Source organism: Falco punctatus, assembly GCF_963210335.1.
Source record: "Falco punctatus genome assembly, chromosome: 10".
In the NCBI taxonomy this organism is placed as follows: Eukaryota; Metazoa; Chordata; class Aves; order Falconiformes; family Falconidae; genus Falco; species Falco punctatus.
In genome coordinates, this window is record NC_137590.1 from 29,493,640 (window position 1) to 29,512,058 (window position 18,419).

Sequence of the window (18,419 nt, forward strand, 5' to 3'; positions counted from 1 at the left end):
CATTGAAAATGGTTTTGCTTATTTTATTCGTATGTTTTTCTTGAAGGATTGTTCGTCTTCAGAAGAATATAGCATTGCTGCAGCGTTGCTACCCCTGACGACTGCTTTTTATAGGGTAAGTTTTTATTGAAAACCACTCCTATTTTGTATTATTTTACATTACTTATGTTGTTAAAATGAAGAAAGTGTTGACAGGAGATAGATGGTGGGTAGGAAGTTCATCGTAAAATTGATTGATGTCAGTGGAAGTCCTTTAATAACCTATTATAGACTTTACTCCAAAATTATACTTACTGATGTTCGATGATGATGATTATGATAAATTTACCCAGAACTAAATGCAGGTTTATGTGATGGGTTGGAGAATTATCACTGATTTATAGCTAGTCACTAAAATGATTGAAAAGAGTAATTTCTGATGTTACTGTGTAAAAACTATTTATTGGAGCACATTTTTTGTTTAATTTGGCATGTTAAGCATTGGCCAAAAAGTACATGTTAGGTTTTGAGTGTGTGTAGCTATTAACTTTGGAGAATATTGTGAATGGCTTGTTTTAACCGTAGATTATTTTTTTTTTCCGGTTTCTTGTGTTGGTTTTTTCCTTGTCTTTTTTTGCATAGTGTTTGATAGTGATAAAATGCAATATCATAGAAATATGAAAACGTAAATAGTGGAAATCCTGCAAGCAGTTATTTCAAAAGCAGAACCTTTGTAGTATAGCTGTAGTTATTTACAGCAGCATTTTCATTAGTTCTGGTTAGCTCAAGTGCTGCTTCATAAGATGTACATATCTGGGGGGGTGGTAAGTTCAGAACATGGATTTGCTTGCAATTAAATAATCTTTGTTTAATACGAATTTCATTATGCAACCCAGTTTGGGAAATATTTAATTATTTGTAATTGGTATGTCATGATACTGCAAAATAGTAGTTACTCTTACAGTCTAGCTAGACATTAATAATGTGATAGAAATGACATGTGAAAGAAAAATATAACTTTCTGTCCTTCAGACAGTGTATAAGGCATTTATGAGTAGCCATAAACGAAACAGAAAGAAATTCCCATTTTAGCTGAAAAGAAAAGGTTTCCACAATAAACTGAGAAATCAATCAGTGCTTTTTAATTTAAACTATGCCTTCTAATTGAACAATTTCTGATTGCTTCAAACTAGAAATATAATCTATTATGTCATTTTTAGAATAAAAAATGTAAAACTTTGCCATAGAACACAGAAATCTGCTGAGGATGAGAGCAATTTTGACAGTCATATGATTACGAAGTTTCTTGAAATCCTATTTAAGCCAGTATTTTACTACATACATAAAGAATGAAGTTGTAGGGTTTCTCTCTTCTAGTCATTTGAACTGTGAAAAAGTTTTATTTGAATTAGATTTATTATAGAGCCATACATAATACCCCAAAACAGGAGTATTTTCATTCTCTTACATAAACTAGTGTGGTGAGACATTAGATTTTTCAATACCAGCAAATAAACTTTCTTCCATCTTTAATTACAAGTTCATCTTTTTCTGTTGCCTCTCTTTTGAGTCCTTGAGTAGCAGAATCATGAGTTGTTTGACATTTATTGCTGCCACTATATTAATTAAGTATATAACTAATTTGGAGAAAGAACTAATGAGCCATAGAGATTTTCAGTTTCCCTGCTTTATACTTGTGACTGCATTAATTCTGTATTGTGAAGAAAGATTGTCTTTAGGGTTTGTTTCATTTTCTGCTGGCCAAGACAGTCCACGTAACTCTTTGCCTTGAGAGGTGCAAGAGGGGGTTGTACCAGTTTGGTTAGATGCCTCATTTGGTAAAGTTTGGTCAAGTGGGGCAGGGGAGAGGGCTGTAATTTTTTTTAATTTTTTTTTTTTTTGCATGGACTATCGTGAGTGTTGAAAGAAGCTTAAATAAGTTTTCATTTCACAATCAAGGAGAGCAAAAAGCTGGACTGAATACAGAATATCTCTAAAGTAATTTCTTCTATACACTTGTATTTTTGGTAGGAGTACTGAGTTCTCACAGCATTTCTCTCACAAAAAGTTCTCTGAAATCTTTTGTGCAATAACCTAGTCCCATACTTACTATTTAAGACTAAAACTGTACACTTGGGAAACTCTGAGTCCCTGGATGTAAGAAGCAGGATGGCTTTTTTGTAATGTTCCAGAACTGAATTAAAAATTAAAGTAACCTGATTATTCACTTGCAAAAGCCAGCTGTTAATGCATAATAGAAAAAGAATTTTGTATTTCCCAGATCTAATCCTCAGGTTCAGCGATGGCCCCCTTTGGTATGTCCCATTAGATACAATTCTTTGGCAAAAGTACTTATTTTGGTGTAAAACTATTCATACTAAATGCAAACTGATGTGGTGTTCAGAACATGAGATCAGTAGGCAAACTTTGCAGTGTTTAGTTGAGGTTAGCAGTTTAAGGTTCTGTTTGGAATTTGAGTAAAAATGAAACTTTGGAGCATGTTTCAGCTTCTCTAGAGGTTTTCAAAACTGTATCCTAGACTAGAGTCGGTATGTTCTACCTGGCATGAACCTCTGTAGAACATTTTGTTCATCTACATCAGTATTCCTAAATTAAGAAAAATGGGTGTCATTTTTCCACCCTTCTAACATCTATGTAACCCTTTGGAAGGATTCCTACTCTGGAATTTAGCTCACACTAAATTAATGTTCCTCTTCCCCTGTTTCAGGGAGAAATCATATCAAATCTTGCTGCTTTACTTTTCTCCCTCGAGCTTCATGCTTTATAATGTATTGAAAGTTTCTAAGTTCTCTTTTCACTGGATTTCCCTTTTCTGAAATCTTAGATAGAATGATTAAAGTTTTGTTGCTTAACACAGCATATTGCTGTTCTGTTTCTGGTAAGTCCTGAGGAGTTACAGTTGTAGTTTAACTAAAATTAAGGTCGTTTGGGGGATTGTTTCTTATTAAAATACCTTCAGGAAAGCTCGTATGTTTGCACTGTCAGACTATGTCATAGCCTTTTCTGCTGAGTTGCTTGTCAGTTTTATTTATTTACCGTATACAGTGTAGTTTGCGCACACGTGCTCGTGCATGCACACGCCCTTGAAGCTGCGTTTTGTTTTTCGGGGGGCAGAGCACAGGGTATTGCAATACTGTTGCTTCAGATGCAAAACTGTCTTACCTCAAAGTGTGACTCCCTAAATGTGGTTGTGTTTATGCTTTCCAAAAAAAGTGAAGTAGTGCTTGACAGTGCATACTTGTTTTTATTGATGCTTCTGTTATCAGAATACCATATTTAATGCCAGCAGGATATTAAATATCATTTCACCTGGCTCTGTTGAAACTGCAGAGTGTTATTGGTGGCCAGGAATGGGCAGGAATTGTGAATCTAATAGTGACGCAGGTTTTCATTTGTGTGTGCATTGATGTTACTGTGCAGCTGGTATTCCAAATCGTGTTATCAGTGAGAAAGCCTGTAGTACATCTTAAAAACACTATACAGTTATGTCAGTCAAATACACATTTTACCATCTATGTTTACTATAGCATTCAAATGGGAAATTAAAATGGGATTTCATGTCACAGCATTTCATTGTTAATATATTTCCTGTTGTTTCTGATGAAATAATGCGAAGAAGTTACACAACACCACAGTTCCTTTATGAAAGGACTATTGTGTATATGAAACACTAAGTTTTATTTTATTTACTTAACACAAAGCAGAGCACTAGTAAAACAATTACCTGTTCTTCCTAAATAGCTTTACTGTACATGGCCACACATAGTGCAGACACATAGTGTTTGAGGTGTGTAGATAATGAGAAAGGTGTGTTTTCGTGTGAGTCCAGCAGATAAAACCAAGAAACTGAGTAGTAGGAGAAACATATTCCTTGAGTTGATGTTGATAAGGTTCTGGAATGGTCTTCTCATGAGGTAGGCAATGCTCTAGCCTTGAGGTATTTTAAAATATTCTTGGGGAAACAGTGAAAAATGTCTAAAAGGAACAAGCTTGCACGATCTAACAGGTCTTGTCTTAATGTCTTTGCCTTACGTGAAGATTATAGTCTAGGGTGTTTCTGCATACATCTAACTATAATAGCAAGAAACATCACTGGTGTACAGCATGCTATCAGCTCTTGGAATGTCTGGTGAAATTTCAGAATTCCAACTCCTGAAGTCTGGTGAGTGATCTGTTGTGAAATTTGATCAGGCAGGATTTGATCACACTCTAACTCATAGCTGGTGGGATTAAATTCGTAGACAGGATGTCAGTACTGGTTGCATATTTGTGGACTGGACTAATAATTGAATTTTTCTAGAAAAAATAGTCACAATGCTTTTTAAAAATTTTAAATATTGGACGTGAGCTGTAGCAAAATGTGACTCATCAGTGACAGTGGACTTTGGTGTGTACTGTTAATGTCACAAAAACAAACACATCTTTTGCTTCTGGGTTAGAAAAAGGTTTTAGTTTACCATTAGTAATACTGTTGGAATTTTGTTTAAAATTGAAACAATATAAATACAATTTATTTATACATGAAGATAAAAGAATTTTTCCGTGTTTTTTTGGTACGGATGACCCATGGTTATTCAGTATGCAGTCATTTTTTCTCTGTATAAAATAGAAATGTAGTATTCCCTGGTGCTGCAGAAAATTTCTACACATGGGAAGAAAGAACAAGATGAAAAGAATGTATTTTAATTATATTTTTCTGATTAAATAATCATAATTTTATGAACTCATCAAGGAAGGCAGTTTGACTATTGTTTAATTGGCCTTGTCAAATTCACAGGATTTGGATACTTGGTTTCAATTATGTCTCTTTGCCACGGTGGCAAGATGTCATGTAGACTACACTGCATTTCTTGAAGGTCTAGTACGCGGCAAGAGATGACCAAGGGCAGGCCCCAGTTTGAGTCTGCCCGCTGGACAACAGGCAGAGGGAGCAAAAGCTCCCTTCCTCAGCGCTGTTCCATGCCGAGTCACAGTCAGAGTCTGCTTCTCCATCTTCCCTCCTTTGCAGCTAAGGTGATGTTTAGCAGTCTGATCAAACATTCTTGAATCCCTCAACCAATGGAGAGCCTGAATGTGCAGGTTATAATACAATTTTATCACTTTCAGAGGATCTTTTCCAAAATTTTATTATTAAAATTCTGTGCTTAAACTATGTACAATCATCTGTGTTCCCATACCTTTCTAAGGATTGTCTACCACGTTACATAGTAGATAGTAACACACTTGCAAATTTTTGTTATTTGGCATTCAGAAGTGACAGTTCTGACCACCTGTGTTTGAATAAAAGAAGTGGCATAATAAAAATATACTATTCTGAAAGTAAAGTTTGTTCTGTGTAGAAATGAAGCATGGACTTCTTTATTTCATAGATGAGCATCTCTTAATAATTGTGTTAGCCAGAGCAGTATTATTTTTCAGAATCACAAGTATTTCCTTTAGACTTTCTAAGTTTTTAATGGCTTCCTTTATCATCTTGGCAAGAAATTTTGTCTGCATCCATTAATTCTCTTCTTGTATCTCTATTCTGCCAGTTCCAATGCTATCTGAGTCTATAAAAATGTTTTTGTGACTGAAATTGTATTAAATAATATTATATTTAATACTATATTTATCCATTGTCAGAATGGTAATCCCTTAAATGTAGAAATAAATTAAGTTGCCTGCTTAAAAAATGGCAAGAACTTGCCTGTGTCATGTAGTGGATACTATGGGAGAAGCTCAACCACGAAAGAAAATATATGTAGGCAGACTTCAAGTGGTTTCTACTTTCTGCATAGCTCTTCTAAAACAAGCAGCAGTGAATTTAAGGACTTCACTCAGGAGAGAGGAAAGTTTTTTCTGCAGTACTTCAAATGAAGTAATAGATATCGACGGAACATGTATAGCTTTCATCACTGGATTTTGCTGTTCTTTCACTGTGGGAGCCCTAATGCCTCGTTGTATTAGCAGAGATTGTCATGTTTCAACTCCGGATACCAGTCTGGTTTGTTAGGAGGAAGTGAGTGGTAACGCTGGTGCGAAGTGTAAAAGGGCATGGTACACACGCCCTGTTTTTTGCAGGGGCAGCGTTAGATGTTGATCTTTTCAGGTGATTCCTATTTTGTAAGGAAAAAATACATGTTTATCCTTTAGGTTGAGGCCAATTCCTAGACTTACGACACCAGTGTACCTTAAAACACCATGCAGTATCTTTACAATATAAGATATTTTTTTTAAATCTTAATTTAATATGTAAATTGATTTTCCATATGTCATCTTCTTAAACAGTTCTTCATTCAGAGATCTTACTCATTTTGCACATATTCAAGCTGTCAGGCAAAAGATTGATTAAGGGTATTTTACCCTTACCAAAGGTGTATATTAGTATTATTGGCATTACTGCAAAACCCAGGAGCCCTAATTATGGACCAGAACTGCTGGTCTTGCTTTCATGCAAAAGATCACAAAGATTAAGGTCTTTATCATCAAGAGCTTATAATATGAATTTGAAAAAAAGCACTACTACTTGAAGCCAGGCAGTTTGAGGCACCGTAAGGAAGCTGTAGAGCAGCCTTTAGTCATCACTATTGTTAGTGATTCTGTCCACTAGTAGGTTAACTATGGCTGAAGTTTTTATAGATATGACACAAAAGCAGTATTTGATTGAATTTTGACAGAAGACAATGGTTGCTTGGCAGGTGCTTATGGATATGAGTGGGGTCATGGAAGAGCGTTGTAAGCTGATGGTCAAAGTTCTGTCAATATTTCTGAACACCTTCCCAGTCAAGAGTTTTTATTACATTCATTAAAACTTCCTTTCATATAAAGATTACAGTTCAGCAAATTGTATTTTTAAAAGCAAACATACTTAAGTTAAAACAGGAATCAGGGGATTCTTGTTAGCTATGATTGAATGGTTTTGCAGTATCACTTGCAAACACAGATGCCAAAACGCTGTCTTTGATCCTTAAGATTTTAATTAGTGTACTTTGGATTTGAATGGATACATAATACATATCTGTAGAACATATTTCATGTCCTTGCAGGTAGAGCATATCTCTCTTCCAAAACTATATTTAAGCGGAAAAAAAATCTGGAAGAAATAAAACAGGAAAGTATAATATGACAGTTTAGCATGGATAGACTAATTAGAGGATTTTTTTAACATGTGACTTTACAAGGAATTTTGGAAAATAATTACAGTAGTAACTTTACTCTGTTGAAGAAGCTTGCTTTCCCAGAATGATAACATCATGAGAAACATTGAAGAGAACTTTGCAATCTGCAATTTGTTTCCTTAGTGGTTTATGGGAGGAAGTACTTGGTCAGGAAAATAAAAAGGACAACCACCTCCCCAATTAAAGTAAGATAAATGTTGCAGTAAATGTTCAGTTCCGTACCAGAGAAACGGATCCAGTATCCTAGGAAAAACAGAAACCTTTCCACTGTATTCCCCAGAAGCACCGGATTACATAATTTGTAACTATTCCTGATCCTAATTGAACTCATTTTTTAGCCATGATGACTAACAATTTCATTACAGACCATCTCTCTATATTGTTGTTATTTCTAAGCGGGATTACAGTGTTACAGAAATACAATTCATTTAGAATTTTCAGCATGAAAGAATTTCTGGTGGTTTAATTAAAATTTCTGGTAAAGCTTCTGATCTTGAAGTGAAGGACTGTACATCTGGAGGAACAGTCCCATGTGTCTTCCATGTCTGTAAGTTCGAGTTCACCTCCTGATCACTATGTCCTTATTCTAGTAGAATGGAACTTTTCTGCATGAAAATACAATTCCTTTTATTGAATTCTGTTTTATCGGGGCATTATCATCTGTCTTGAGTCAAGCAGCATTATTTTATTCCAGAAGACAGCAAATGCTTACAGATGGTAAAGGAGATAAGCTGCTGATAATTTGTGTATATTGCCTGCTTTTGTGTGAAGTTCTGTGTTGCCATCCTAGATGTTGTATTAGCACGTATCTGTCTTGATACATCTGTATAGAAATCTGGGATACTCTGTATGGCTTTAAGTGTTGTGTAGTAAATTATACATGATCTTCTGGAACCTGGGATTAAAGATTATGAGTAATTAGATGTTTTAAGTAATTTTTGCCAGAAAATGTATACAATAAATAAAGCTCCATCCAGAATTACATCCCAATTTTGCAAAATTCTAGAATTCTATTGCCCTCTGCTGGTTTAATATACCTGTCTGTGATTTGGTAGCACTGAATTATAAGTGAATTGGCCTTTCTTCTATTTTTCATGGTGAAATAATCGTAGATAAACAACGTAATGAACCACTTTGCTACTCACACCTTAAAGTATATTAAAATATAAATCAGTCTTGAGTCCAGTCTTGATTAGTGGCTTTTTGAAGGTAGGAGAGGTGGCAAATTGTTTTCTTTTTTGTTGATTAGGTTTTCAAGTTGGAGAAGAAGCTTGATTTGGTATTTCATCTTTTTTTTTTCCTAAAGCAGTAAAATTCAAAACAACAACAAAAAATAATAATAATGGAAGCATCACAGTTCTTAACTTTATGCTTTTATGGCCTTTACCCACATTTGTGTGTACAATACATGTGGGTATAATTTTATATTTTAGACCAAATGAGAAAGCCATTTATTGAATTGAATTGTTTGACTGATATTGTCCATGCATCACTCAGACTTGAAAATGTATTCATGTACACTTAACGTTTGCTTGAGTATGTGCATGCTGTGGTAAATATTGAGAGAGATGTATATGCATGGTGTGGTGCAGCGGTGTCTGCAATATATCGATAAGCCTCACTCCTCTCGGTCTATGTGGGTTGATTCTGTGGGACTTTTTGAACTTAGGGGTGTCTGTGTGGGCACAGGGTAGATCTGAATGCAGGACTGGCTCATGGAATATGTTTGCATGCAGAACATGGTTTACATAGCCTTGGGGGAGGGCAGTGTGTTGCCTACAGCAAGTGCTACCCACTCATGATGCGAAACAGGTATCGCTGAATGTCTATATAAAGAACCCTCAGATGGGGAATAGCCCTTTGAAGTAGCAGTGTCAGGATGTCTGGGATGATCTATAAACTTAGCAGACTTCCAGGGAGAACCTTAACCAGTACAGGAGAGGTAGTGCTGCGATCTCCTTTGTTATGCGAGGAAGATCGTTGGGTGTTTTCACAGATGTTGCAATAGCTTTCTCCAAAAGTCAAGCAGATAACCCATAGCACAGTGATTACTCCAGAAGCTGAGGAGGAAGCTGTTCTTTGCCTCACCTCTTTTCCTTCCTCTTTTCACCAAAATTATCCAAACCAATAACCTGGGATATAAATTGGAAGACAAAAATCCAGTTCATTTCTGAAGTAAACTGGATTTCTCTAAAAAATAGAGTACTGTGGAGTTTGCTCCTTCATTTCCATAGCCGAGACATGTGGCAAATTCCTGTGAGAAAAGAACAGTCTCACATACATTTATATTTTGTTTTTCCACTCTCTTTGTTTTGTAACTTTTTTCCAACTTCACAATCGATAGATCCTTTGCTTTGCTAGAATAAACTTGCTTTCTTCTTTAAGATTTTGTGGTGTAAAGGATAATGACTGGTGAGTGATCAGCACAAGCATACCTTTCTTCTCCAGAAACAAGCAATTTAAATATATTATGTCATAGAGAAGCTCTTTGACGACCTGTACCTCACAGTTCAATTTGGGAGTCCTGGCATTGGTGCACATCTTTTGCTCAGCTGCAAATAACATTTTCAGGTTCAGAAGTATCCAGTGTCAGGAAACACATAAAAAATTCTGAGCAGGTATTATCCAGTGCTACTCAGTAAGGTGGAAATAATTGGAGGCTAATTCCTGAACTCAGAAAGTTGGTATAATCACACATAGCAAGTCGCGGATCTACCTTGGGTTTTCGCAAGCTGTAGAATGCAATTCAGTACTTTGATACGGGTGATGTCTGTTTCATATGTAATTTGGGAGGGGAATGTTTGGGTTTTTTGAAGGGCCATTAATCTATTGAAAGAACTTGGTGTCCTTTGCAGAAGTTAACTCATTTCCTGTTAGTTATTACAATTTACACCTCAGTGCTCAATTTACAATTTACAAATATTACAATTTACAGCTCAGTGTAAGCTATAATACAGACAACTTCAGAATAAGGACTTTATCAGTTCAGAACTATTTTTATTATTTTCTTCTGGAGTCTTTTTTAAGCTGTCCACTCCTAAATCCTCCCTTCTAAGTAGGAGATTCTTTTGCTGCCTCCTATGTTCATTCTGTCTGGCAGAAATGAATTACTGGGCCAGGGAGAAAGAGCTGTCCTATGGAAAGAAAGGTAAAGATTTGTTTTATATGTGTAGTATTGCTTGATGCCGAACTACTGTTTTACTTAAATTGGAGAAATACTGAGCAAATTCTTTTGAATACAACAGTAAACATTGGAGCCCTTTTGATGTATTAGATTAGTTTCCATTCTGGTCAAATGGGCTCACTGAGCACTCCCAGGGTAGAGAATATAGACACTGCAAGCTTCATGGAATGCTTCTATTTGTACGCAGTATTTTAGTCCATGGATTTGGACTGCATAGAAGCAGCAGTGTGCTGCTTAGCGTTGGTATTCATACTGCTTTTTTACAAACCAACCAAGCAAAACAAACTGAGAATCCAGTGATTTTTTCCCCAAAATAACTGGCAGAGCTTAGTCTGGAAAATCAAAGTCCTAACTTTGATTCTCTGCTCTAGCTGCTATCAGGTTTTACCATCTATTTCAACACCTGTAGGTGATGAGAAGGGTAATGTCTATGATTGCTTAGCTTTTTGATGGATTTTCTTTCATCCTTTTGTAAACAAACTTTTTTTACTTTGCCTAGGAATTACTGCCAGGGTTGATTTGTGGTGTTATATTTGAACATAAATCTCCATTATTTAAAAATTGTGGGTTTGTACATGGCTGTTCATGGTTTAAAATTATGAGCACAGGAAGAGCATCTCAAAGCCCCTCAGCTTTCTGCTCATGTTTGTCCCCATGTGAAAATAATTTCATTTTTATTTCTGTAACACTATTACTATGGACATAGGGTTATGATTAAAATTTTTGGCTTGTGTCAAAGATCACCCCCTCTTTACCTAGTTTACACAATTACCTGATTTGGGCTGAGGCATCAAAGGCAGCTAGACAGGTTGATAGTAAAATCATTCTGTTGTGTGCCATTTACTACAGAAATTGGCATGAGTTAACTATACCAACTAGTTAAGCTTGAACAGACATTTATCTTTTTCTTCCCTCTTCCTTTTCCCCCCCTTACATCGTGTTCCCTTTTTGCAGCAGTATTGTGACTGGGAATTACTGCCAGTGAAAAAAATAAAGCCATTCCATGACTTTTACTTGGATTTATTCTTTAACACTCACTACCACTTTTAAGTTGTTGACCATATATATTTTCCTTGATTTACCTTTCACCCCATTCCTCTGTAACACAAGTTTTGTGCATCTGGATTTTGAGTCAGGTGAATGATTGGGCCAGAACCATTCTGTGGGCTCTGTGTTAATTACCACAGTTGAGCAAATTAAGCCATTTTAAGCTAGCTGTATATACACCTACAAAGGGTGAAAGATAAGAAATGTGTACAGCACTTAAAGAATAAAGATTACTGTAAAGGAGCTGGGAGACAGCTGTACAGGAGGATAGATGTTGTCCTCCTGTATATTTTTTACTTTAACATTCTCTTATGTTTTTGCAATTAAAAGACTCGATTTTGTGTACAGTTAGTTGTCCTGCTAAGTAACAGGCTTGACGTAGTCATGAGTTAGTGTAGATTTTGTATGCCTTTGATTTTTTTTTCAAGGGCTGCCCAGCAGTCAGTCAAAGCTCAGGACTGTCTCAGCTGTTCTGTGATTTAACAGCTAGATCGAGCACTGTGTGATCCGCGATTTCCTGCGTCACAACCCAAACGTGGTGATATGTTAGACAAACCAGCTATCTTCTGCTTAAGTCTGTATTGAATAAACATTATCACGTTTAATGTAATTTGAATCTTCCACACATTCAGATTTCTTAACGGGTTATCAAGAAATTTTGATGAAATTCTGCATGATTATATACAAATTGTTTTGCTGACATTTTGCTGGTTAATCTTGAGATGGTATTTCAGCTGGGTACATTTTAGTAGCATGTCACATGTCGTTTCCTCAAACATAGTACTTTGAAAGACCTCTTCCTGATAGGGAATGAATACATGGCACATGATCAGGACTTTTAGTTCATGATGTACTTGGAAGAGCATAGCACGGAAAACACAGTTCGAAGAATTGCAAAACCAGAAATCTGTAAACCAGACTTTAAAATTTTCAGTTGTAATTTCCTAGCCTTCCACTTGAATGCCTGGGTGCCTACTAAGGAAGTATTATATTTACTGGCTGTTGTGTACAACTGTTACAATTATAAATATTAAATCAAGTGGTATTCGTGCTCTACAGGAAAGTGGTTTACGACATAATCACTAAAGTAAAATTTAACTTCTAGATACAGGATATATTTCAGGTATGGGTAGTATTCTGAGTGAAAGTCATGAAACGAGGCACCCAGTAATGTACTTTATTCTTCAGTTCTATTGCAGAAATAATCATAGGTGGGTGTTTAGCTTACCTGCTTCTTTGCTATACACAGTATACAACACAAATTTTGTTGTGGCCTTCTTTTTTTCAAAAAGTAAGAATGTATGATGTAAGACGTAGTTCTTCATTATTTAGGTCATTGAAATAAATTTCCTCTCATTGTATGTGGTTATCAAGAATATTGAACTGGGAGACTCGTACTAGCTAAGTAAAATAGACCTACTTGAAAATAATGATACATTCATAATGAGGAGTGCTGTTAACAATTCTGGTTTTGTTTGAGACCTTATAGGGATGCAGTCCCTTGTGACTTCAGAGAACATCCACAATTTAGTACTCTGTCAGGAGCTGGATTTGGGTCATACAGTGCAGTAGGTAACAATGAAAAGAACAATTTAATCTGCTGCTGTTGCAAAAAATGCAGCTCACTGGAAGGACTCAGTTGCCACTTATAATTATTTTACATTTCATTACTGTAGTTCTGACTTTTAAATAATCAAGAAATAATTTTCATCTGTTTGAATACTGATTTCTATGTTGTAGGACTAGGTTATTAAAAATACTGTATTTTTTTCAAGAACATTTTATATTAGAAATATGTTTTGAGCTATCAGCTGTCATCACAGAATTCTTCCTCTTGAGTCTCATTTTCTGCTGTGAATCAAGAAGGTGGTGCCTTCCACTTATTTACAAGCTTCTTGTATGTTCATTTCTTTTAATGGCACAAAACTGGAGATATAATTTCTCCTTTGCATGTTGTAGTACAGAAGGGTATATATTGCATATTTCAGTTGGTACGACTGATTTTTTTATATATATATATATTTCAATATGCAAGCCATAGTCTTTAAAGGAAATGAAATAATAGGACTAATTTTTCAATTTTGCATATTTTCTGCTTTCAGAAATTAGCACCTGGTGTTAGTCAGTTTGCTTACACCTGTGTACAAGACCATCCTATCTGGACTAACCAGCAGTTCTGGGAAACAACCTTTTACAGCAACGTGCAAAATCAAGTTCGCTCCCTCTACCTAACAGCCAAAGATGACAATCATGCAGTACAGTTGAGACAAAAGGTAGGAAAATATATTAAAGTAAATATCAAGGTGGTATTTTTCTTCACATTTCAATAGTCTCCTAAGTTATAGAGAGCTGAGTTACGGTTTCTCCAATTTTAGATATTTTTCTTTCATTTTCCCCATATTAAACAGCATGCAATAACATAAAAAAATAACTAATTTTTACGTTTATCTGCAAAGCATTATGATTTGATGTTGCTCTTATGATTTTTCAAGCAACCACTTTTTGTATAATTTTCCACACTTCTGGAATATGTTTTTCCTGAAAGTAGTACCATATCTTATGGCAATGGTATAAAATAGCAACAGTTCTGTTATACAAAGAGCTTAAGCTAGCAGCAAGCAGTTCTAGGGTCCAGTATTAGATTATCACCAAACCCTAGGGTAGTTTTTATTGAATGGCACTCAGTCTGCATTATTAAAATTGGATAGACCTTCCAGAACACAAATTACCTGTCTCAGTAGGAGGAGAGTACATGTCTAATGCAAAAATTGAAGTATAATGGGAAGGTTTGCAGCATGCTAAAATAAGATTTTTTTTAATTTTATGTTTAAGAAGGAGCACATACACATAGTAAAAAGCCATCTGTAATCTCTCTTTTTGTATAAAAATTCCATTATCAACTATGTGACTGAAAAATGTATGCTACCTGAATTCAGACAGCACTGTAAAGAAAGGAAGTAAAATAAACAGAGATATTCCCAGAAATGTAATCGGAATGAAGAACTGAAAAGGCATGTCAGACATATTAGGGATAAAGATAAAAGGACTGTGGGACTGTGTGTAGGGAGTCCCTTTCCACCTGAGACTATGTAAAGAAAAATGTGAAGAACAGTAGAACTTACAAGGAAGCATCCTCTTTAACCCTCTTGTGTTTATATGGAAAATTAACTCAACTTTAACATAGTATAGAAAAAACATTTACAAGATAACTAGTCCTTTAATAATTTAACGTCAGGCATTAGGTCACTAATATCAGCTGCCAGATTCCTTTATTCTAATTTCCTTGGGCTATAATATAATTTGACTATGTGCCATCTACCTAGTTTGCTTCAAGCAAATGCTAGAATTGAACTCCAACATGTAAAAACATGAATGTTTCAGCTGGTCTGGAAACTAATATAAAAGCTTGCCTCACCTGAATATCCTAGGAATTTGGGGAATATCACCTGCTTCAAGCAGCGAGCTGCATGTTATTTCTCAGTCTGATTTATGCATGTTCTTATGTGAGCTAAAATGGTAATCTAAGGAGAGCAGCTAGATTAAAATCAGTAAACCACTCTGAAGAAACATGGAATATCATATAATATAAATAAAGACCTGGAAAGAAATGATGGTGTTTAGATCTGTCCACATCATGCTACTTGCTTATTTCAGTAAACTGCATTCAAAGCTCAGTTTCTATAGTACTTAAAAACTTTCCTTAAACCCTATTTAGTGTATTTATTTGCTTTTTGGGAAAAAAAAAAGAAGTTAAGTAAGTTTAATAATTCAATAAAGTTTTGGTTAAACATTCATTTTTTAAGTTACAGCTTTATTCTTTCTCCTATGTCTTTATATTTCTTTCCGTATGTCTTCTAGGAGAAAAATTCTGTGGGTCCAGACCAGGATAAGACAGCAATGGACCTGGCTGCTGAGCAGTTACGATTATGGCCAACTCTTAATAAACAAATGCAACAGGAGCTAGTCCAGAACGAGGAAAGTACAGTTTTCAGTCAGGCAATTCATTTTGCTAACCTCATGGTCTACCTGCTAGTACCGCTGGATACAAGTAAGAACAAATTACTAAGAACATCGGCTCCTGGTGACTGGGAGAGTGGAAGCAACAGTATTGTCACAAACAGGTGGGTACGCAAGGTCAGTGGTAATCGGTCAGGATGGGCCAGGTTTCCAAAGCTTTGTACTCTTCAGGACTTATTCTAGATTAAAATACATATTTAATATCTTTATTTAATTTTATTTATTTATATTGTGTTTTCATATATTAAATGATTTATATTGTTTATAATATAAATAACAGATTATTTCAATATCTTCTCTTCAAGTTCATTAATTAAGGAGAACAGAAGTCTAACATGATTAGCCTTAAATAACAGAACTTAATCTGGAGTAGTTTACCACCATTTAAGGGAACATAAAAATGTTACCGTCACAGTAAGAATTTTTAATCTAGTAATGCAAGTGTTGAATACAAACATAGGGTATGATGAGAAAGAAAACAGCAGCTCTAAAGCTACTCTGGTTTTATGCGTCTTGGAAAAAACAGTGTATGAACTAAAATCAAGAAAGCATTTCTACAGCCTCCATAAAATCACAGTTTCTGTGCAACAGCTGCAAGGAAGAAAGGCACTGAGGTCACAGAAAACAAGAGGGCTAAACCACTGTGGCAAAGGTTAAATTACTAAGGGGGCAGGAGGAGTATAACACCAGTTACGTTCCTTAGCATGCAAATCCAGGACTTTTCATAACGAGCCTTCCTCCCTCTCTGTTTAGTGTCTTCATTATCACCTATGACCCATCAGAATTCCCACCTGATAAAATAGTAGAATGGTAGTGAGAATGCTGGCATCAAGCAGAAGATAGGCAGGCTATCAGTGTCAAACTCCCCCATGGCTACTCATTGCTGACTAAATGGCTCTGAACTCAGGCATTAGGACATGCTCAGCGGACAGGTTGCGGTATATGTTGCAATGCACGAATCTGGCCCTTAATATTATTATGGAAGGCATTTTTAGACATTCAGAGTACATGTCCCACTGGCTTGCTTACATTTCCTCATGAACAAAACACTTCTCTTATGGTCTTTTTAGCTTTGCCCTGCAACTGAAATACTTATTTACTGTAACTGGATATTTGTTTACCATGGGTGGCAAATAATGTACTTGGCTCTTCAAAGAGAAGACATAGAGCTAGCTCACTTCTAAGCAGCTTTTTTAACTCTTGCGGGCCTGTCTGCGCTGGACTCATGAAGGGAAGGTTCTCTTCTGTTACCATCCATGCAGATCTGACAGTATTAATGACAGTGAAAATATGATATAATTGTGGTACCACCATATGCTTTCAACAAGGTTTATGTATTTTAACTATAAAAAAAACCCCCACCTTATCTCTGTCTAGCCAGGTATCATGTGTGCACCACCAGCTGAATTTTTCACGCTTCAAATTTCTATAGTATTGCAGGCAGTGTTGCAGAGAGTTATGACACTGAAAGTGGGTTTGAGGACTCTGAGAACAATGATGTTGCAAATGCAGTAGTACGCTTCATCACCAGATTTATTGACAAGGTTTGCACAGAGAGTGGAGTTACACAGGATCACATCAAGGGTCTTCATTGCATGATACCAGGTAAGAATTGTGACAAAAGTGGTTTGTATTCTTTCTTTTTTGTTCTTTTTCTAGTGAGAGAAATAGACTTTTTCGTTTCAGTTCCTTTCAAGTGAAGTTAGGATGTTAGATTTCTTTTCTAGACTACAGTTGCTGTTGAATTTCAAATAATTACTCCCTTGATGTTTAAGTTTGAGAACTTCAGAATGTCAGAGTGTTAATTAAATTGCAACTTTCTCTTTCATATTCTGTGAGACTTCATTTATGGTATTACTGCTTTCCAGGCATTGTAGCAATGCACGTAGAGACTCTGGAGGCTGTCCATCGTGAGAGTAGGCGGCTTCCACCAATACAGAAGGCAAGTATTATGAAACATATTTGTATTCTTTACAAGTATTAGAATCATGCAATTTAGTCATCTTTTTTTCCCCTCATAACGTTAGGAGGAAACATCAAAACATTGAAAGAAAGTTTCCACCAGTGATGATAAAAAAGTGCTTGGCTTTGGTCTCATGAAATATGAACTTAAGAAACTAGTAGAGCCAAACTTCTGATCATAAACAAGCTGTTGCATGCCCACTGTTTTTTGAGACCCATTTCTCTTAGTTGAGTTCAAACTCCATCTCCCTTCTTTGGACTCAGTCTCATAACCATTTTGTTTTGAAGCTTTTTAAGCCAAATATTACAACTAGTCTGAGGTATAACACTGGTATCGCCATTAAACTTACACTTTCATTTATTTGCATCAGCCCAAAATTCTACGGCCAACTTTACTCCCAGGAGAAGAATTTGTTTGTGAAGGTCTCCGTGTGCTACTAGATCCTGATGGCAGAGAGGAAGCTACAGGAGGACTGCTTGGAGGTCCTCACATCCTCCCTGCTGAAGGAGCTTTGTTCCTTACCACTTACAGAATTATATTTAAAGGCACTCCTCATGATCAGCTGGGTAAGAAAATTAAACAGTGATAATTGTGCTCCTTCGGGTAGGCAGGTCTTTGAGCTGGCCTATCCACCTATTCAAGCATCACCATCAAAATATATATACCTCATAGTATAACTTTTTAAGTTTATCAGATAAGAAGAATCTCTTAATATAGATTTTTATCACTAGATATGACAATGATTGATTTTGCTTTTAACTTATTTAACTGGAACTTATTCAGATGAGGCATTAGATGCTAAATGTGTATTCTTGTGTATTGGTAGATACTTATAGTGCTGTCTTCAGCAATATAAATATAAAATCATAATATGCATTTGTCTTAGAGGAAAATTCGGTAGACTGTCACACGGTATTGTGGGCTTTTAGGGACTGCCTAAAGTAGGAGACAGAAAATAAGCACATTCCTGACCATACTTCAGTAATTTTTATAGACTTTCAAATGGACAAAATGCTTAGTACTTTTATATCTCATTCCATCTGTAAACTTG

The 18,419-nt window shown here is 35.8% G+C and overlaps 1 protein-coding gene across 6 annotated transcripts in view; it reads left to right on the forward strand.

Moving 5' to 3' along the window:
• The window catches only part of SBF2 (SET binding factor 2), a 253,141-nt gene that overhangs the window by 184,665 nt on the left and 50,057 nt on the right, over positions 1–18,419 (forward strand). For all 6 annotated transcript variants that reach the window (XM_080404621.1, XM_080404619.1, XM_080404620.1 and 3 more), the window contains exons 17-22: positions 47–115; positions 13,491–13,661; positions 15,247–15,509; positions 16,838–17,010; positions 17,274–17,347; positions 17,739–17,934. In XM_080404621.1, the coding sequence (XP_080260747.1) occupies positions 47–115; positions 13,491–13,661; positions 15,247–15,509; positions 16,838–17,010; positions 17,274–17,347; positions 17,739–17,934 (946 nt within the window). The remainder of the gene's footprint in view (positions 1–46; positions 116–13,490; positions 13,662–15,246; positions 15,510–16,837; positions 17,011–17,273; positions 17,348–17,738; positions 17,935–18,419) is intronic.